Below are 20,539 nucleotides of genomic sequence, written 5' to 3'. Positions count from 1 at the left end.
TCGGTTGTTTCTCTCTCCCCCACCGCGCTTTGTCGAAATCCTGTAATCAACATCCCCCCTCCTGCCTCGCTCGTCACCGAGTCTGCCGTCTCTACATCTGCTCTTGCGTGAACTGCGACGCCGCGACCCTCCCCATGTCCAACAGTATGGCTCTCTTGCGCCGTCTCTGGTGTTGCTGTTGTTGTTGTTGTTGTTGTTGTTGCTTTCTTCTTCTTTTTGGGCTGCGAACATGGCGAGGGGGCAGTCACCTCGGGTCGTACCAAGGAAGAAAATTAAAAAGGGGAAAAAAATCGAGGAAAAATAAAACCGTCTGTCGCACCTTTAGGTTTTTTTTTTTCTCTTCTTTTTTTTTTCCCCCTTTTTCTCTTTCTTTCTTCCTCCTGTTTTCTTTTTTTTTTTCATTTCTCGTCAAGTGCTCTCCGGCCCAGTGTATAATCCGGGAGGGCGCCGGCGGAGATTGGGGGGTTCAGCGGATGGTAGGAAAGGGGGTGAAGGGGTGGAAGAGGGGGGGGGGGGGAACTGTTGCAGGGCAGCCCGGATCGTCTGTTAATGCTCAACGCTTCTCCATCATGACGAATGGCTGTTTCTTTAGCTGATTATTCAATATACGTGAAATGTCGACTGCCGCGCACCGTGTGCGACGATGCCCAGCTTGAGACTGTTTACACTGTTTAACCTGTTGCCCGACGGGGTCCCGGGGTCCCTGGGTCCCGTCATCCACGCTCGTTTCTCCCCAGCACGCAACGAGTGCCCCCTCGGAGCCCCAGGGAAGCATCTTGCCCCGAAGCAACCAGAGTCTTCCCAGTCTTCCTCATCCGCTACAGTCTCGGCACCCCGCGGCCGACGCTGCCCCGTCGTGCCGATCAACATGCCCCAGATCCCTGCGCGGCTCGACCACATCCCTCACGCGCCTCTTGAGCTCCTTGGTCTCGGGGAACCCGCCGTCGGCGCTCCTGTCCCACAGCACCCTGCCCAGGCCCCCCTCGTGCTGGATGGCCACGACAAAGGTGCCCCCCGTGGCCGGCTGCAGGGCCACCTCGCCCAGCGAGGCGGGAAACGTCGACAGGAGCTCCTGCGCGAGCTGCCGCGGCGGTGAGCGTCTGCGTCTCTAAGCCTGCGTTTGCGTTGCGTTTGCGTTGCGTTTGCGTTGCTTTCGCCTTGCTTTCGCCTTGCTTTCGCCTTGCTTCCGCTTATCCCGCGCAAAAAGGGGGCACTTAAAAAAAAAAAAAAAAAAAGAAAGGGAAACGTACGTAGGCCGCGCGGAGCATCCACCTGCACTGCGTGCAGAACCGGATCGTCACGCGGGGGAGCCGCGGCGCCGCGGCGTCTGCCAGTCCTACTCCTGCTCCTGCTCCTGCTCCTGCTCCTGCTCCTGCTCCTATTTCCGCTTTCGTTTCCGTTTCCGTTTCCATTTCTAGTTTTCGGGGGTGTATCCTGCTTTCCGGGGGGGATGCCCGCTTGCTTGCCAGCTTCGCAGCTTGCGCGAGCACGCCGGGCGGAGAGCGATGTCGGCTCGGCTCTGGGTTGTGCTAGTGGTGCTGAAGGATGATGGGATGATGGGATGATGGGATGATTGGGGAGGGGGGTTTTCGTTTGGCGGGCCGTTGTACCGTGCCCAAGTCGTCGTTTGGCAGTGTGTCGCGGTCAGTCGCTGCCCTTTTGCGCGTCTGGCTCTGGCGGCTGAGCTGGTTTTGCCGCGGTCAATGGCGAGACTTGCGAGGGCGAGGGCGTAAAGCATCGCAAGCTCTGTAAAGGATGGGGGGGGGGGGGGGGGGGGGCAGCGACGGGCGCATGCGGCAGATGCAGACTCTGGTTGGATGTTTGGGGCGGTGGGCCGTGGGCCGTGGTGGAGAGCAAGCCGTTCATGGTTTGGGTTCGTGGGGAGGGGGCTCCGTCCGCGGGGACGGATTGGCGGAAGCGCGCGGCGACTTGGGTGATGCTTGGTGATGCTTGGTGATGCTTGGAGGTGATGCTTGGCGAAACTTGGTGATGCTGTGGTCAAATTGGTGGTGCTTGCTATATACAGAAAGAGCTAACGTGGCATAACACGTCGGGACAAAGCAAACCGACCGCGGGCAAAGAAACAAGTCCAAAAAACCCAGAGCATGAAAGAAAAAAAAACCGACTATTAATATATGCTGAAGAGCAAGTACGTACGTTGCTGCCCCCTTGTTTGGCGGCGTTTTGCCAGGAACCAGCACCAGGTGGCGTTGGGCTGCCCTCAACTTCGACCGGCGTCAGACAAACCAGAGCCTTCATTTACCAACGCCCAAGAAGAAAAAAACCATTCACGGCTCCCCTCCCCCCTTCTCACTTCAGGCGCGGTATGCCGGCCAGTGTACAATGCGCTCGTCGAGACATGGCCTCCCATTCCAGGGCCCCCATCGCGTCTCTCTCTTCCATACTTCATGCTTGGCCTCTTCGCCGCTGCTTTGAATTCGAAAGAGGAGGGAAAGAAAAAAAGAAAGTACAGCATGTTTTCTGCCAGCCATGTTGCGTGCGACGCTCCCGTCGGTCAAGCGTTGGCAGTCTCGGCACTTGATCAACAAACAGGCATTCGAAGGTTTGTACACCGTCATGACAAGTCGTTGAGCTGGTGCATGTGCCGCGGGAGAAACCGTTGGCGGAAAGGTCTGATTTACATGATGGCGCAGCAGCCGCTGGATTGTTGAGGGGCGTATGGATCTTCACCCTTGGGTACTGAGTTCCATACTGACGGCACCATGTAGTCTCTCGTCCCGTTGCAGTAGGAAATTATGCTGTCATTCAACCGAAAGCGTCAGCCTTGCCATGGTCAAATCACAACCCCTGAGAGGTATCATTTGCGGCCAACTTGTCTCCTTCCCGAGCCCGGTCCGTGACTTACCTCTTGGCAGCTATGCTGACAGGAATACGTTCGCGCTCAAGGTCCTCGCGCAGACGGTTGTTGAGCTCCGTCAGCCTCCTCAGCTTCAAATCGGCCATGGACTGCTTGGTCTTTTTGATTTGGGACGGATCGCCGACATCGCGTGACGTATATTGAGCCATTGTGAACAAGGGCAGAAAGCGGATACGACCAAGTCAAGGCGAAAAGGAATCAAGCCCCTCGGTTGGGGGACGCCGGCGACCGTGGCGGATGAAAGGGAGAAGAGTAGAAGAAGAAGCAGGTTGATTGAGGGATGGCACTGCAAGGATTGAATCAAACGTTAGCGCATCATTTGAGAAGATTTGGTGAGAGCCTTTTGTGTGGAACAATGACTGTCGGCAATGGCTGTGGGTTACCCAATTGGGCATGTCAAGGTTGGTCTTGACCTCGGTGAGAAGAGGCTGGATGGATGACACACGCACAGTGGGTGAAGATGTGCGCGACGATGGCCGATGGCCGACGGGAAATGAGGGTGATTGAGAAAGAGGCTTGTCTCGAGAGGCGACACAAGTGGAGCGGCAGGCAATAAACAGGGTCGGCCAGGGGAAACGGAGCTCACCCGCTGGGTGCAAAGAGAACAAAATGAGAGCGCAGTTGTTGACGGCGGTCCGGTAAACTGAGTCTCCAAAGAATCTGGCCAGCCAGGCGACACGCTCAAAGTTTGTTCGACCCAGCCCAGTCGAGACTTGCCTGTTCCCTCGTCGATTCGTCAATGCTGGGAGCCGGCTTGGGAGTACGGTGGTGGCTTGCCGTCCTCTGTCGTCTGGAGGAAGTGGCGGGCAAAAAGATTGCAGCAGAGATGATGATGCCAAGAAGAAAGGAGGAAAACCCTACAGTATACTGACCTGATTGACTTGGGTAATTTGACCCTGGTTGGTTGAAGGCGAGAAAGGGAGATAGATTTGGAGATTTGTTGACCAAGGCAGGATTCGTAAACCGGTGGTGGGGGGAAGGTATTATGCAGTGCAGTGCAGTGCAGTGCAGTGCAGTGCAGTGCAGTATGTAGCAATGCAGTAAATGTTAGGCCCGTCCGTCGAGGAGAAGAAAAAGAAAAAGTGTGGAGGAAAAGCCGGGGTTGGGTTGGGACTCGGGACTCAGGAGCTGGCGGGAAGGGACTGGGAAGGAGCGAAGCAGCGAAGCAGCGAAGCAGCGAAGCAGCGATTCAGCGGTGGGCGAACAGAGGCGCGCGGGCCAATGGGGATGGCGGGAACCAGGGCGGCTGGCGGTGGTTGGTGAGGATGGTGTGTCTGGTGGATGATGGGTGGATTCTGTCTGGTGGGATCCGTCTGGTGGCAGTGGCAGTGGCAGTGGCAGTGGCTGGGGCACGACAGGGCCCAAACCTACAGCCCTAACCGGCCAGGAAACCGGCCAGAAGCAGGCCAGAAACAGCGGTGGGCAGGCGGGCAGGCGGGCAGGCGGGCAAAAGTGTCCATTGAAGTTAATTGGTGAACCCGTCAGCTCAGCTCAGCTCAGCGGGGCCGGGTGGTCTGCAGAGTCGAGTCTGGTTGGGTCTGGTTGGGTCGGTTGGGTCTGGTTGGGTCTGGTCGGGTCTGGTTGGGTCTGGTCGGGTCTGGTTGGGTCTGGTCGGGTCTGGTCCAGCTGGTTCTGGTCGAGTCGGCTCAAGTCTGCAGCTGTACGGACGTACTGTGCAATGTCCGGGGCTCAGATTGGGGTTTCGTTTCTACACCCAACGACCGGTCCGAGGACGGACAGAAACAAGCAAGTCAGCGAAACGAATGTAGCGTAGCGTTCGTGGTCAAATGACGGTGAAGCCCCGAGTTCCTCCGAATCTGCAACGTCTGTGTCGTCTGTGTCGTTTGTGTCGTCTGTGTAGGGGCCAACGACGAGCAAATCAGACCTTGTCGCCTGCTACAGTAGCTAGTCACGCCGCCTAGCCTGATGCAGGGCAGGGTCCAGCCAGGCACAAACCCGGCCAGGAAATGAAACAAAGACAAGACGAGAAACGGGATCCCACAGGTTGCAGAAATCGACTCCCAAGCGATAAAATGCAATAAAGCGCCAGGCACCTAGGTAGTACTGTAGGTAGGTAGGTACGGAGTGCCTCCTGGTAGCGGCGGGGAGCGGCGGGTAGCGAGCGCGGCCACTCGCCACCCCCTTTCATGGCTGGTGCGAAATTCACGCTCTCAAGTGCCGAGGGGCTGGAGCTGGTCGTTGACTGAAGGCTTCCGTTGACTGAGAGCTTCCGTTGACTGAGAGCTTCCGTTGACTGAGAGCTTCCGTTGACTGAGCTTCCGTCGACTCCTTGCCAAAGGTTGCCCTCTTCGGATGCCCGTCATTGTCGAGCTGATTGTATTGTGCCGGCAGTTGGCGCTAGGGAAAAGCACGTCGGCATCTCGAAAACGACAAGCGGCCGCGGGCCTACGGGGAAAAACACACAAGTGTCATGATCCTTGCTTCTGTTTCTTGCAATGTACATGCCCTGATGCGCGTGACCAACCCAATCTTCACCCTGGCCTTTGCACTGGCAGACATGATGATTCGTATGTAGCAGCCTGGAAAGACACCGCCCACAAATAGCCATGGCAGACAATCGGACAGTCACAGGCCAAGCTTCCGTATATATATATATATATATATTGCCTCGCCAGCTCGTACAAGAGCCCCGGGATACATGCGACGGCCAGCTTCGGGCTGCCGCCTTTTGCTGGCGTCAGCAGGATGTCGCGCCGCCCATCAAGTTCGCTCGCGCTATTAGCCGGCGATTAGCATCGTGGGAGCCATCATCACCCCAAACGGCCGATGTACCCAACCCAGCGAGTGGTATAACATACATGAGCCGCACGGCAGCATGGGAGGCGACGGTCGGAGCCCGCGAGCCCGCGAGCCCGCCAAATCTCTCAGTCACCCGTGTCAATCTCCAGGTCTAGCTGAACACCGTTGGAGATGCCATAGTCCTCCAGTGTAATGTGATCTTTGAACGGGCGTTCTCCTTGTCTTCGCAACATGATTTGGCTCGGCTCCCGCCCGATGCGCGCCGCTACCATCATCTTGAACTGCCCAATGGTGTCTGAAGGCAGGCAAGGAACAGCCGATTTGCTGCCAAGACGATCATTGACATGGACAATAATCATCTCCTCGCCGCCGCCGCCTGCCGGAGCAGCGGCTGCAGGCCTTTCCTTCGTGGACCCCTTTCCACTGCCTCTGTCGCCAGAATAACGGTCGCCTCTCCGGGGAGATCGTAGTCTATCGGGACCTCTTCGAGAATCTTCACCATCTCGATCTCTGGGCGTGTTTTGGCGACGGCCGTAATTTTCGTCGAGTCCCCGTCTTCTATCCCTGTCTCTCGAGCATTCTCCAACGTCTCGTCGCCCACCTGGGGCATCTCGCTCATCGTTTCTCCGGCCTGTGTTCTTCCATCTAAAACCTCCTCGGCTGCGGCGAGAGTCTCGGGAGGCTGGGGACCGCGAACGTGATCGCCTCGACGATTCACCGGCCATGGGAAAAAACTCGGACAATCGATGATCTTGCTTCCGCTCTGAACCTGGAACATCAATTCAACTCGGCGGAGCCTCTTGGGTTCTCATGAGACAGTCCGACAGTCACGTGATGCATCGGGCAGACGTTTCTTTCGAGACCCTATCATCCAATCCCGGTTGCGCTTCCTCTCTTTAGCAAGACTTTAATCCGTACCTTGAACCCAAGAGCAATGAATTCCGTCGCGTCTTTTTTTTTTTTTTTTTTTTTAAAAAAAAAAAAAAAAAAAACAACTACTACTAACTCCAAGATTCAACCAAGTGGGAATGGGAAATTTTTATTCTGGAATTGAAGCAACATGGAACCAACAAGATCGTTAGATCGCTTGGGAGCTGACCAGTCCGGCTGCCAGATAACAGCAACAAGTCCCCAAATAATGCCGCAAAGGCTTCTTCATTGCTGACCACAAGATCGTGTATGCTTTGAATGGCAGCGTAGATCGCTTGAGTGCCAACCTGTTGCTTATATATCCTAGGAGTCCAGATTTGGTGCGTGAAGATGAGGTAATCGCTCCCCATGAATTCACACGTGACATGCTTGTCGGTGGAGCCCCTCGACGCTCGCACAGCGTCCACAGACGAAATTTCAAAATTCCGAGTTGCCGTGCCTCGCATCACCACCACAAGTGCTTCAGTGCCCCATTATACACGCACTCTGGCCTGTGACGGCTACGCATAGCCCCACGAATCTCCTCGCTTTGCACAAGTCAGCCCGCAGAGGAGATTGCCCAGCATGGTATGTCTAGAAGAGTCCAAGATAGTTGGGCCACATCTTCGCCCTTGCCTTGACCACCCACCCCTCCCCCTTCCGTGTGACTTGTGATTGCAAGATATCCGACGCATCGCCCTGATAACTAATGAACAAAAAATGAAACCTCAAATATAGCCGCCTCCGCCGCACCAAAAGCCCGAAAATGTGCTCAAGCGCGCTCATGAGCTCATCGGCGTCAACCAAGCCTTCGCCGCTTTGAATCTTCTTCATGAACACATCACCAGCAAACGGTCTCGAAATGTCCCCATCGTGTCACTGGAGCCCGTGATGCTTCTGCTGGTCGAGTTGTCTGTGGAACAGAAGAAGGGAAAACTGGCCAAGGATGCACTTTACCAATACAAGAACATTTCGCAGAATACCAACATTGGAACTATCGAGGTTTGTGGATCTGGCAACGGCGAGGCAAGAAGAGGGCGTGCGGAGAGTGACAGCGATTTTCTAACCCCCCCTCGAACAGCTAGTCCTAAAGAAGTTCATTGAGCTGGCTGTCGAGAAAGTTACCGCAGCTCAGCAGAAAGCCGATGAAGTTCAGTCTAGCCTCGAAGCCACAGCCACCTCGAATATTGATGATTTGGAAGCTACCGAGACCCCGGAATCCATACTGCTTGCCACGGTATCCGGCGAACAGTCCCGTGATCGCACCGACCGCGCCATAGTAACTCCCTGGCTCAAATTTCTTTGGGAGGCATACCGAACCGTCTTGGATATTCTCCGTAACAATGCTCGCCTCGAGATCCTCTACCAGAGCACAGCTACCCAAGCCTTTGACTTCTGCCTCAAGTACACGCGCAAGACTGAGTTCCGACGGCTTTGCGAGCTGCTCCGAAACCACGTTCAGACTGCCGCCAAGTACTCGTCTCAGATTCATGCCATCAACCTCAGCGATCCCGACACTTTGCAGCGTCACTTGGAAACTCGTTTTCAGCAGCTTAATGTCGCCGTCGAGCTTGAGCTGTGGCAGGAGGCATTCCGTAGTGTCGAGGACATTCACACCCTGCTCAGCCTGTCCAAGCGGCCGCCCAAGAATGTCATGATGGCCAACTACTACGAGAAACTGACCAGAATCTTCTTGGTTGGCGAAAACTACCTGTTCCACGCTGCTGCTTGGTCCAGATACTACTCTCTGCTTCGACAGTCTTCTGTTTTGGTCGCTACTGGCCAGGGCAGGAAGGCCGATAACCCTCCCGCTTCCGATGCCGATCTCCAAAAGGCGGCGTCTTTCGTCCTTTTGTCCGCTTTGGCTATTCCTGTCATCAGCACGTCTCGCTCTCGCGGCGCCATGGTCGACTTTGACGAGGCAAAGAAGAACAAGAACTCGCGTCTTACCCATCTTCTCGGCATGACACAGGCTCCCACTCGTAACAGACTCTTCCGTGATGCTCTGTCTAAATCTCTCCTTCAGCGTGCCCGTCCTGAGATTCGGGACCTCTTCAATATCTTGGAGGTTGACTTCCACCCGCTCTCGATTTGCGAAAAGATCTCCCCCATCCTTACCAAGATTGGCGAAGACTCCGAGATGGAGCGGTACATTCTGCCACTTCAGCAGGTCATTCTCACTCGACTTTTCCAACAGCTGTCTCAGGTCTACGAAACGGTTGATTTGGCATTTGTTGAGAGCCTTGCTCAGTTCCCCGAGCCTTACCAGGTCACTCGCAGTACCATTGAGAAGTTCATCATGAATGGCAACAAGAAGGGCGATCTTGCCATCCGCATGGATCACGCCACCGGCGTCCTCAGTTTTGACAATGACGTCTTCTCCTCCTCCAAGGCTGGTTCTGCTGCTGGCTCCGCCGAGTCCGAGACCGGCACGGTTCAGCGTCTTCAGAGCACGCCATCCGAGATTGTTCGCTCACAACTGACCCGTCTCGCCCGGTCTCTGTACACAACGTGCCACTACATCGACCCAAGCTTCACCAAGCAGCGTCGAGACGCCAGACGAGCCGCCTTGCAGCGAGCCAAGGCCGGCGCTGAGGAAGAGCGTCTGGATGTTTTGGCGCGCAAGGAAATCATTCAAAGGCGCAAGGAGGAAGCCTCCGAACTACAGGCTCGCCGCGAAAAGGAGAATGCGCGACAGAAGCGCCTCCGCGAGCAAGCTCTTCAAGAAGCCGAGGACAAGAGGTTGGCTGCCGAGCAAAAGGAGCGCGAGGCCAAGCGTATGCAGGCAGAGCGTGATCGAGTCCGCAAGGAAGAGCTTAAGAAGCAGATTGCGGATCTCAAGATGGGCGACAAAGCCATCGACATTGATCTGGACGACCTGGACAATCTCGACACGAACCGTCTCCGCGCCATGAAGCTTGCCCAGCTCGAGCGGGAGAAGAATGACGTGAACGAGAAACTTCGCATCACCGGCAAGCGATTCGATCACCTGGAGCGTGCCTTCCGTAAGGAGGAGGCTAAGAAGCTGAGCGATGACTACGCCAGGCAGAACGAGCAGGATCGTGCGATCTACGAGATGGTCAAGGCCAACACTCTCAAGGAGGCCGAAGAGAAGCACAAGGAAAGCGTTGAGCTCAAACACCGCCTCACTCGTCTTGTCTCGTTCTACGAAGAATTCCGGAGCTCTCTGCATGAGAGACGCCGCGATGAGTTTGAAAAGCGCCGCAGGGATGCTGAGCGCGAACTGGAGAAGCAGATTGCGGCCCGCAAGAAGGAGGTCCGCGACCGCAAGCTGCGCGAAAAGAGAGAGCGCGAAGAGAAGGAGCGCGAACTCCGGGAAGCCGAGGAGCGTGCCGCCCGCGAAAAGGAGGAGCAACGCCAGCGTGACGAGGCAAGAAAAGCTGAGCTCGCCAAGCTCAAGGAACAGCGAGACAAGGAGCGTCAGGAGATGCTGGAGAAGGCTGCTCTCCAGCAACGTCGCGAGGAAGAAGCCCTGGCTCGTCGCAAGGCGGAGAAGGAGAAGGGAGGACTGCCGGCAAGAACAGAAACGCCGGAGGGGCGGAAACCCCCAGTTATCGGAGGCGGCAGCTGGCGCGAACGAGAGGCATCCAAGAATGCCGAGGCCGCGGCTGCCTCTTCCCGCCCCGGACCTTCTGGACCTCCCATGGAGCGTACAGACTCAAATGACCGAACTTCAGGGTCCGGTCCTCCCCGCCTCCAGCTCGCCGGCTCGGGCAGCAAGCCTAGCTGGCGCGATCGTGAAACTGCCAAGGCCGGCGGTGCCGGTGGCACTCCGAGCGCATCAGAGACCGTGCCACCTCCTGCAGCTAGAGGGTTTGGAACGTCTCGTGGGGCCGGTGCGTCTATGGAGCGTGGGGGCTCGAGCCGAGAGGATGTTGGGCGCACGGGCTCACCGGCTCCTGAGAAGGAGTCCTTGCCCTCTCGCACTGCCGGCAAGTGGGTTCCTCCTCACCTGAGGAAGAAGGCTTAGTGTTGGAGAATGGAGATGTAGCGCAGTTGCCATGTTATTCAGGAGCGGTTGAGCTGGTGTTGGATGCATAATCAGGCAAGGGTGGGGGACGCATGGCCAGGGAAAATGCCGATGGAAGAAGGGGGTTGGGTTCAGAGTTGGGGGAGTGAGTGTTGCCGTGGCGACCTTGCGCTGGCGGCGTGCGCTCGGCAGCAGAATGAATATCGGTAGATAATTGCATTGGCGTTTTTTGGGAGAGGAGAGCCGCGGAGTGAATGAGCTGCAGACAGAGCTCGGTGTAGTCTCAGTTGTTTGTCCCGAGGGGGTAAAGGTGAGATTTCGAGCGTCAGTCAGACGGGATAGCTACGTGCCCGGATGACGATGCGTCATTTTACGGTTTACAGTGTTGGCGGCGAGAAAAGGCCTGCCTGGCCAGGCTTCGCTCCGTCGGGGGGTGTACAATTATTGGTTCGACTTTTCTTTTCTTTTCTTTTCTTTTCTTTTCTTTTCTTTTCTTTTCTTTTCTTTTCTTTTCTTTTTCTTTCCTTCCTCCCCACACTAGCCCACACGACCAGTGTCCATTTTTGACAAGAGGCGACGGTCCGACCCGGCTCAGCACAGGGTGACGAAGAAGAGAAGAGTCATGGACCACACTTGTCAGCCATGGAGCGGTGAAGCGATGCGATGCGACGCGACGCGACGCGACGGTTGTAGCTTCGAGGCAGAGCAGGCAGGAGCTGCCTGCCTCACCAACTAGGCCTAGGTGCTCGGGTCCCGACTCCCCCAGCACTCTGCATCCAGCCAAGACACGGCTCGCATGATCGGACCATGGATGTGAAGTTTGGTAAAGGGGTAAAGGGGGGGGGAAAGGAATAAAAGAAGAGGAAAAGAAAAATCTCTGCAGTCAATGCGCGCGGGGATTTGTCCGGGAAAGCGGGGGTTTTCCAGCGGCTCAGTCAGGCACAATCTCCAATCTCCAATCTCCAATTCCCCCGAGCACAACCGCCGCCGGGTACAGACATGTACAATACCACCTCTCAGGCACAACTAACCACAGCCAACCACAGCCAACCACAGCCAACCACAGCCAACCACAGCCAACCACAGCCAACCACAACCAGCTAGCTGGCTCATCGGCCGTGTGGCTGCATAACGTGGCTGACGCACCACCGTAGATGGGGCACTGGCCCACCAGTCCGCAGATCGGCGCGAGCCCCTGGGTCGCTTACAAGATGCATGCCCCGCTCTCGGGCCTTGGCTGCTCTCTTTCTTCTTCTTCATCATCATCATCATTCAAGTCTTTCTCGTATCGTCTCTCGCCGGGTCATCCGAAACCTTCAATGCCCATTGTCCGACCCACGACAACTGGGCAAAACTCCGCGCATGTCCCTGGGGCCATGTTTTTCTTGACCACATCCATTGCTGCCTGCCACTAAGAACCACGGCTGCCCGCAACTTGCCCGAGAAAGGGGCAAATACGAAGACTCGGGCATGGATAAGCTTTGGTGCGGTGCCTTCTCGTTGGCCACGCTCGTCTTTCCGGAACCGTAGCTGAGCTGAACGGCTCATGCATGCATACATGGTCACTAATTTCGCGTCCCGACATGGACGAACATGGGTGTCCTTGCTCGATTCCCATCTCACCACCGCGCTTTCACCGTGCCGTTCACCGGTTAAAGGCCATACGCCCGAGAGGCAACCTTGTTGATGGCCTTTGTCCAAGTGTCCACCATTGGCTGCTGGCCGGACCAAGTGCGACTTCATGTCGTGGTTCGACCGACTTCAGTCCGTTCCTGCAATGCCTGCCGGCCTGGCCTGGCTGACGTTGTTCGACGTCTGCTGCAGAAGTAAGCTTGATGGTATGAATCCACAGCCATGGGCTTTGACTGCGACTTGAGTCTTGTGATTACAACTCGCCTGGGCTCTGTACCCGGTCGGTCGGGGTTGCCATGGGGGGGTTGGTTGAGTCGTCGTGACACAGCTCAACCGGGATACGCAACATGCCGTTCAGCAGTGCATCTTTGTCATGTTTGCTATTCCAACCTTCGACTTCCTCATCGTGCTAGATGGACACCGAGGCGACCAGGATGCCCGTGGGCATATCCGGCCTACACACTCGTAATCAGTACGCGTATATATGGATATCATCCCGACATTCTCTCACCCCGTTCTCGCCATCTGAAAGCCAAGCACACGCTCTCCAAGCCCTCCGTGCTCCTTGCTTTGCAGAGGGCGGTACGGCACGGTTCATTGGACTATTGTCTTTTCCCTGAATACATCTCGTCTCCCAGAAACCTGCGCCTCTTGTGCTCGCCTTGGGTCAAGCATGTTCCTACACCGAGCTGCCTTGGCCACGGTTGCCTTGGTTTCTCTTCCTCTTTCTCAGGCATGGAACATTGAACTGCCTCCCTGTGTCGAGCCCTTCAAGCCCTTTGTGTATTCTGGTTGTTTCCAAGACGGTAGCCCAAATGCTCTGGTCTTTCATTCTCGTCTCGACCAGACGAACATGACAGTCGAACAGTGTGTGGCCGAGTGCAAAGGTAGGCGGCAAAGCTGGTCCGGCTCCAATTCCGTCGACAACTACTCCCGTACCTCTCTAGCCGTACATGGCTCGATTTCTTCCCCTCCCCCCCCCCCCCCCCCCTACCTACATTTGCACTGCTGACCCCGCGTGGCGGCGATAGGAAACGGCTTCCGCTATGCTGGTCTTGAGTACTACGGCGTCTGTTACTGCGGCGCCACGGTCAATGGTCCCCAGCTCGACGAGTCCAAGTGCTCCTTTCCCTGCAGCGGGAACAAGACCGAGAAGTGTGGTGGCGACAACACCCTATCTGTCTGGCAGGATCCCACGTTCCCCAAGGCTCCCAACGAGGTCACTGTCCAAGATTACAAGTCCCTCGGCTGCTACACTGACGAGTCCCACCTGGGTCGTACGCTGTCTTACCCCCTCGCCCTGGACGCCGCAACCTTTACCACGAAAAAGTGCCTCGCTGCCTGCGAGAAGCAGGGCTACCCCTTTGCCGGCACCGAGTTCGGCAAGGAGTGCTGGTGTGGCGTGGTGCTCGCCAACGATACCGCCAAGGCGGACAATGCCCAGTGCGATATGCCGTGCCAGGGGGATTCTTCCGCCACTTGCGGTGGGCGCTCCCGTCTGAGCTTGTGGGTTGCCAAGGACCTCGAGTCTCTTGAGCCTTGTGATGCTCACCATGGTGCGACTACCACGGCTTTGCCTCCTGCCACCACTGCGGAGACGACAAAACCTGTTGAGAGCACTGCTTCCACCAAGCCTGCCGAGACCACCACGACTGGACCGGGATATACAAGCACCACCAAGCCGGCCGAGACTACCACGACGGGACCTCGGTATTCAACAACTACTGCTGGGCCTGCCGAGACTACTTCTTCGGGGCCTGGGTTGTCGACAACTGCCACTGAGCCTGCCGAGACTACTTTCTCGGGACCTGGGTATCCAACTACCACCGGGCCCGCCGAGACCACCACTACGGGACCGGAGGATACAAGCACCACCGGCCCTGCTGGGACCACCACGACGGGACCTGGGTATCCAACCACCACCGCGCCGGCTGAGACCACCACGACGGGACCAGAGGATACAACAACTACCACCGGGCCCGCCGAGACCACTTCTTCAGGCCCTGGGTATCCAACAACTACCACCGGGCCTGCTGAGAGCACGACTACGTGCCTAGGAGATACAAGGACGACCGGCCCTGCCGAGACCACCACGACGGGACCTGGGTATCCAACCACCACCGCGCCGGCTGAGACCACCACGACGGGACCAGAGGATACAACTACCACCGGGCCTGCTGAGAGCACGACTACGTGCCTAGGAGATACAAGGACGACCGGCCCTGCCGAGACCACCACGACGGGACCTGGGTATCCAACCACCACCGCGCCGGCTGAGACCACCACGACGGGACCAGAGGATACAACTACCACCGGGCCTGCTGAGAGCACGACCACGGGCCCAGAGGATACAAGTACCACCGGGCCGGCCGAGACCACTCCTACAGGACCTGCATATCCAACTACCACCGGCCCTGCCGAGACTTCTTCGGGTCCTGGGTATGCAACGCCGACCGCTCAACAGCCCAGCCACGACACCAAGACTCGGCCAACAGGTGACGAAACTACATCCACCGGCAAACCTTATACAACGGCTACCGGGCCACTCCCCACTACCGAGAAGCCTACCACGACCACAACGTCTCCTACGACGGGCGGTCTGTGCACTTCTCCCGTGACTGTGCCCCCCAAGTGCGAGTGGCAGTGCGGCAACTGGTGCGCACCTCCTCTGCCTCACTGGAACGACAAGAAGGGCTGCCGCCATGCCCAAAAGACCTGTCACCAGCAAGTCAGCTCCTGCTTCAAGAATGCCGGCTGGCCTGGTTCGGTCGACTGCTTCAAGTTCAAGGCCTGGTGTTTCTTCATCGACAGCTACTGCCAGACTTCTTGCCCGAGCGGGAGCTGCGGCAAATGGGACTGCTGGAACAAGCATCACGGCGGTGACGGAAACGCTCCCAGCAACCCGCCCAGCAGCAGCACCACGGTGTACCCGTGCCCTGCCACATCCAAGACGCCTGCTGCGCCGACCACGACCAAACCCGCGGCGTCGTGCCGGCCCCAGCCCACCAACATCTGCACCCAGCCAGCCAACGAGAAGTACGGCTACGGTCCCGGCAAGCCCGTCGGAGGCATCCCGTTGCCCGTCGTGGGCTGCAACGACTGCGAGGACGAGTTCGACGAGAAGCCGTTCAAGTTTTACACCGAGGCCGACAGCCACGACTGCCCCGGCTTCCCATGGCCCGCGTGGCCGAGCGTGTGCACCGAGGCCTGCGAGGAGCAGCACCGCCAATGCGTCGACACCTACAGCAAGGGCTGCGAAACTCTAGGCTGGAAGAACGGCTTTCACAGGCGAGCCGGCGAATCATTCGACCGGTGGGACGGTTCCAAGCGACGGCCTGCGTCCAGGGGCTCGGATTCCGAGTCCTGCGCCTCTGCGGGTTCCGACCACGCGGGCGTCTGGCTCGAGCCAGGATCCGACAGCTTCGACTGCTGGGGCTGGGGCGGCAACCAGCCCAGCTGGGCGATTGCGCGCTGCGACAAGCAATACAAGGACTGTGTACGCGTCAACCGGTGGGTTGATGGCGAGGACAAGTGCAAGGCTTGGCCTGGCTGCTAAGCCAGTAGCGCTGGGGAAAGCCAGTAGTGCTGGGAAAAGGGGGGAAAAAAGAAAAAAAAAGGCTACCAGAGGCTGGGGGCTTTGGATTGGATTCTCTTGATGTATTTATACCTGGACTTACTACTACTACTATTAACTGTTGTTGTTGTTGTTGTTGTTGTTGTTGTTGTTGTTGTTATTCCGTTCTACTTGGCTGTTCGTTCCTGTTTGACTATTGTATTGAAATGCTTCCCACCCGCATCCTTGTCCGTCCCCGTGTCCAGCAACAGATCTATAGTGTCACAACGACCTCTTTTGCGTGGTCTGCATTTGATGGCATCCGTCGCCTGCTCTGGCTTCCAAGCTTGCAGCCCTCGACACATTCAAGCTTGGTCACGAAAAATCCCACGTCTACGCGCGTCCAAGGGACAGCGACACAAGGGCAACGCGAGCAGCGCAATCGATTGCTCGTAAATAGGGGGGGGAATAAATAAATAATCAATTACAAAAGCACTGCGTTCGCAAACCTACCTCAGTAAGTAGTCACCATCCCCACCCCGGTCCAACAAGCTACATACTGTACCGAGCACACAGCCAGGGTTCGTTTATTCATGCAACCCAACCACGTCCACTTCCCGCACTTCCCGCGCCCTGTCCTGTCCTGTCCTGTCCAGCACACAACCTCGCCAGCTCCCCCGACAACACACCGGATCGCCCCCTCAAACGCAGAGAAATGCGCCGGCTCGAGCATGCCCTGGCCGAGACGGCCCCGTCAGCCCTCTGCCGGACCGCGTTCCTCGTCGCCGCCGCGAGCGTCCTCTCGCTGAGCCTCCTGCCGCGCCATGTGCGCGGCCTGCTGATGGACTACGGGCCCCGGCGACGCGGCGCGGACCCGCGGTCGTCGCCAGCGAGGTCCGCGGTGGACGCCGTCGCCTCGTGCGGCCAGGTGCCGCATTCGTGGTTCTGGCACTTTTACCTCGGGTCCGTCGGCCTCTCCGCCCTCTGGGCCTGGCAGTACGCGTCGCGCGGACGCGTCATGGCGCTGGTGGCCGAGGCCCAGGCGCGGAGGTCGTCGGGGCAGCCGTCCGTGGAGCTGGGCCGGGTCTGCCTGGCGTGGCTGATGATGGCGGCGCAGGGCTCGAGGCGGCTGCTCGAGTGCCTCGTCGTCATCAAGCCGGGCAAGACGCCCATGTGGATTGTGCACTGGGCGGTCGGCCTGGCCTTTTACGCCGCCATGAGCGTGTCGGTGTGGATCGAGGGATCTGGTAAGCCTTGCTTTGCTCGCCCGCTTACTTTCTTTCTTCCTCGGCTGGGCTGCCATTCCGAAATGCGCTGCTTTTGCTTTGCCGTGCCTGCCGTGCCTGCTGTGCCTGCTGGGCCTTGGCGAGCGTGAAACTGACAAGAGCGCTGACCCGTCCCGTCATCAAGAGGCCATCGTCGAGTCTTGGCGGCATTTCCCCGATCCCGTCTCCCCGCTGACGCCGCGGGTTTCTCTGGCACTGGCCGTCTTTGCAGCCGCGTGGTTCAAGCAGAACCAGTGCCACAGATACTTGGCGAGCCTGCAAAAGTACACGCTTCCCAGCAAGGGCATGTTTCGGTACCTTGTTTGCCCGCATTATACCTGCGAGTGTGTCCTCTACCTGGCCATTTCCTGCGCGGCCGCCCCGCCAGGTCAACTCTTCAACCGCACGATATTGTGTGGCGTGTCCTTTGTCGCCGTCAACCTGGGGGTCACGGCAGCAGGCACCAAGCAATGGTACGCGGGCAAGTTTGGGGCGAGCAAGGTGGCCAGCAGGTGGCGAATGATCCCGGGCGTCTTCTGAGGGCTTGGGGGCACGACTTCACGACTTGGGGGTTTTGGTCGCAGCCTACCGAGTAGTATATAGAACAAGAGGAAAACCAGACCCGTCTCCCGACAACCCGCTGCCCTCCTGCTCTCCTGCCCTCGACCAATACTCTAGCGTTTGAACATCGTGTCGAGCCTGTTGCCCATCTTGGACACCTTGAGGACATCCCTGTACGTCAGGCTGGTGCGGGTCTGTCGGTGGTTACGTCCTTGAGCGTACTGCAGAGGGTCCCGTAGCAACGACCAATTTACTATGGTATCTGGAGACAAGTCGACATCCTCGTCTGCATCGGCAATTCCATGCAGGTAGGCAGTGTAGAGGTCATCTGCGGTGATGAGAAGGCTACGGGGTTCCTGAAGAATCCTCCACACGGGGGTTGGGTCAAGGGCACCGTCGTCCATGCTACGATGCAAGTTCAGACAGAGGCTAGACCCAAGACTGACTGTGCATACGACAGGCCAATACGCGCTGCCATCCTGTGTCGGATGAGCTTTGGATTTTTCCCGCCATTCTACGTCAACCAAACAAAAAAAAAAAAAAAAAAAAAAAAAAAGTCAAATACTTAACTTGTGAGCCATGATGCCAACTCCGGGAGAATACTCGTTGACAAGGACATGGTTGGGCCTCTGATGCGGGCTTCGTGCAAAAATGTGATGCGGCAAAGTAATGGCCTGTTCAATCGTGTGGTCGTCATCTGGGATGGAGGCACTGCAAGACAGGGACAGGATTCGGGACACGACTGGTTCCTCAAGCCAACGAGGTAGAGGTGCGTCGAGCAATCTGTCCCGGATGAGATCGGATGGCCAAGTTTGCAGCCTGCGACGAGTAAGCTGTTTCCAGCGTGGTTTGGGAGCGGTGGCGATCTGTGTGCGGCCATGTCAGATGTTAGCAACATGACATGACATGACAAAGCGCTGCGAGTTTGGCCAGGCTCACTTTGTCGAGGAGCACACGTTCCTCTTGCTGGCTGACGAAGTTGGGAATATAATATGCAGTCGAGGGCAGACCTTGGATTTTGGTGAGCTCAAGATCTCGCGGCAGGGAGAAATGGTCGATCGATTCCATGCTAGACGATTTGGGGGAGGGAGGGGGGAGGCTTCCGGAAACAAGGCTGCAGGGGAACCTATTGAAGAGGCAACCGTTCCGAGGCGGGTTGTGGAATCAGAATGCTGACTTGTGTTGTGGAGTGCAGACCAGTATGCGGCTTTGAGGAAGCTTCTCCGTTGCGCAAAGCTGCTTGGTGCTGGGGAGAGGATTGACAATCAACCGTCGTTTTGTGCAATTGCGATGGTTCAGATGGCGGGAGTTGGATCCCCGAGATTTTCTGTGTCGCTGCGATTCAACTGCAGCAGAGGGCAATGGGCCGTCGCACATGGCCCTCGTGGGAAGTTTGGAGGGATAGGTTTCAGCTGTTTGAGGGAAGATGGAGAGAACGTCCGCGGGCGGAGTATGAAAGGTTGGAAGTTGGGCATTGCGAAGCCATCTAGAGCCAACGGGATTGGTGGTCTGGATCGGTGGCCTGGATTGGTGGCCTGGGGCAAGCACGGCTCCGTGTGGCTTGGTGCGGCTTTGCGTGGCTTCGAGTGCGAGCCAAGGCAGCGGAGCGGAGCTTGGCAGGGAGGCCCCGGCTGGAAGGGGCCAAGGTATCTCCCCTCCCAGGCAGGCTGGGTAGGTACGGAGTGACTTCGCTGACCGCCGAAAACTTGCTCGGCTCATCTTACGATTGCGGCCAATCAAGAAGGCGGCCTGTGACCACGGCAGAGAACTTTTTGCTCCAAAAAAAGGCCCCACATTTGAACTCATCATGGCTCCATCATGTGCCCCCCCCCCCCCCCCTTGCAACTCACTTCGCAACTCACTTCGAGGTTAGCAACATGTTTTGGAAGGAGACGGAGACGGCAGGCCGAGTTCCAACATTGTTGAAAGCAGCCCCAAACGAGGCCTGCTCCTTTGCATGATATGATGCGCACCAGGCAGACTCTGTAGTCCCGAGTCCGTATGCCACGGAACACAGTCATCTGGATTCTGACGGCACGACAGTCCGACAGTCCGACAGCCGAGGCCCAGATCCTCCCCCTCCTCCCAGCCCTTTCCGAATCCAAAACTCTTCTCTCCACGTCTCAATCCGGCGTCGACAAGGTGGGTTGAATGAGCCCTATCGTACCAGAGGTGCTGTGCTGCCAGTGTCCAGTGTCCAGTGTCCAGTGTCCAGTGTCCAGTGTCCAGTGTTTGAGGTCGCCAAAGAGTGGTGCAGAAGAGGGGGCTGCTGAGTGCTGAGTGCTCCGTGCCCCGTGTTCCGTGCTCCGTATGTACATCAGCCATCAGCCGTCAGCAGCAACGATAAATGCTGCAAGATTCAATGTTGCATGATGGCGGCGGTGTTGTTGTGGGAGAATCAGCGAGTCTGGGTGGCAAGTTGTGCGGCCTCGCAAGGTTTGCCAGCCCCAAAAACCCCCCCAAGTCTTTCCCCCACCGCAAGCAGCACACACGGTCTGGTTGGTACATGTACGTATCAAGCAAGTAACCAGCAGCCTCAGCCCAGACTCAACCCAGCCTCAATCAACCAGCCTCAATCAACCCCAGCCTCAATCAACCCCAGCCTCAATCAACCCAGCCTCAGCACCAAGTCATCAATGCTTGCTAACCTCCTCCTAGCCAGTCGGCGGCGACTCTCAACACTCAGCTATTGGCTGGGGGGGGGGCTGCTAGTCCAGTATTGTTAGGTCTCCGCCCCCCCCCCCCCTCATCGCTGTTCTCATCCATGGCAATTGATTTGCCTAGTGCTGAGCTTCCATTCTTCCTACTGTACGGAGTAGTCCTACTTATCCACCAGGACCCAGGACCCTATTCTCCTTCGCCACCATCGTCGCCGCCAACCACCCAGCACCACCCTCACACCCAAACGTCCTTTCCCTCCCTTTCCGGAAACATCAAGATAAAATAGAATAATAAATCTTGTCCTGCGAGGCGTCGCCCCCCTCCAGCGT

General features: G+C 57.3%; 8 protein-coding genes across 8 annotated transcripts; 4 read left to right on the top strand and 4 right to left on the bottom strand.

Annotated features, from left to right (window-relative positions):
- Positions 1–811: 811 nt before the first annotated feature.
- UV8b_02895 (uncharacterized protein) lies at positions 812–1,412 on the bottom strand (the record flags this gene model as incomplete). Its single annotated transcript, XM_043140393.1, has 2 exons — positions 812–1,081; positions 1,251–1,412. 2 exons carry the CDS (start codon positions 1,410–1,412, stop codon positions 812–814), a joined length of 432 nt encoding a protein of 143 aa, XP_042996327.1.
- A 723-nt stretch (positions 1,413–2,135) lies between these two features.
- On the top strand, positions 2,136–2,637 carry UV8b_02894 (uncharacterized protein; the record flags this gene model as incomplete). Its single annotated transcript, XM_043140392.1, has 2 exons — positions 2,136–2,567; positions 2,632–2,637. The coding sequence occupies 2 exons, from the start codon at positions 2,136–2,138 to the stop codon at positions 2,635–2,637; spliced, it is 438 nt and encodes a 145-aa protein (XP_042996326.1).
- Position 2,638: 1 nt separating this feature from the next.
- UV8b_02893 (uncharacterized protein) lies at positions 2,639–3,027 on the bottom strand (the record flags this gene model as incomplete). Its single annotated transcript, XM_043140391.1, has 2 exons — positions 2,639–2,759; positions 2,867–3,027. The coding sequence occupies 2 exons, from the start codon at positions 3,025–3,027 to the stop codon at positions 2,639–2,641; spliced, it is 282 nt and encodes a 93-aa protein (XP_042996325.1).
- Positions 3,028–5,763: 2,736 nt separating this feature from the next.
- UV8b_02892 (uncharacterized protein) lies at positions 5,764–6,363 on the bottom strand (the record flags this gene model as incomplete). The annotated part of the gene is made up of 1 exon (XM_043140390.1): positions 5,764–6,363. The coding sequence occupies one exon, from the start codon at positions 6,361–6,363 to the stop codon at positions 5,764–5,766; it is 600 nt and encodes a 199-aa protein (XP_042996324.1).
- A 769-nt stretch (positions 6,364–7,132) lies between these two features.
- UV8b_02891 (uncharacterized protein) lies at positions 7,133–10,538 on the top strand (the record flags this gene model as incomplete). The annotated part of the gene is made up of 3 exons (XM_043140389.1): positions 7,133–7,135; positions 7,286–7,549; positions 7,629–10,538. The coding sequence occupies 3 exons, from the start codon at positions 7,133–7,135 to the stop codon at positions 10,536–10,538; spliced, it is 3,177 nt and encodes a 1,058-aa protein (XP_042996323.1).
- A 2,485-nt stretch (positions 10,539–13,023) lies between these two features.
- On the top strand, positions 13,024–15,726 carry UV8b_02890 (uncharacterized protein; the record flags this gene model as incomplete). The annotated part of the gene is made up of 2 exons (XM_043140388.1): positions 13,024–13,057; positions 13,202–15,726. 2 exons carry the CDS (start codon positions 13,024–13,026, stop codon positions 15,724–15,726), a joined length of 2,559 nt encoding a protein of 852 aa, XP_042996322.1.
- Positions 15,727–16,438: 712 nt separating this feature from the next.
- UV8b_02889 (uncharacterized protein) lies at positions 16,439–17,528 on the top strand (the record flags this gene model as incomplete). The annotated part of the gene is made up of 2 exons (XM_043140387.1): positions 16,439–16,970; positions 17,134–17,528. The coding sequence occupies 2 exons, from the start codon at positions 16,439–16,441 to the stop codon at positions 17,526–17,528; spliced, it is 927 nt and encodes a 308-aa protein (XP_042996321.1).
- Positions 17,529–17,662: 134 nt separating this feature from the next.
- Positions 17,663–18,617, bottom strand: UV8b_02888 (uncharacterized protein; the record flags this gene model as incomplete). Its single annotated transcript, XM_043140386.1, has 4 exons — positions 17,663–17,954; positions 18,005–18,028; positions 18,120–18,415; positions 18,489–18,617. 4 exons carry the CDS (start codon positions 18,615–18,617, stop codon positions 17,663–17,665), a joined length of 741 nt encoding a protein of 246 aa, XP_042996320.1.
- Between the last annotated feature and the right edge of the window lie 1,922 nt (positions 18,618–20,539).

This window comes from Ustilaginoidea virens, chromosome 2 (genome assembly GCF_000687475.1).
Source record: "Ustilaginoidea virens chromosome 2, complete sequence".
NCBI lineage: Eukaryota > Fungi > Ascomycota > Sordariomycetes > Hypocreales > Clavicipitaceae > Ustilaginoidea > Ustilaginoidea virens.
The sequence above is the reverse complement of the archived record's forward strand: the minus strand, read 5'-3'. Positions and strand labels throughout refer to the sequence as shown.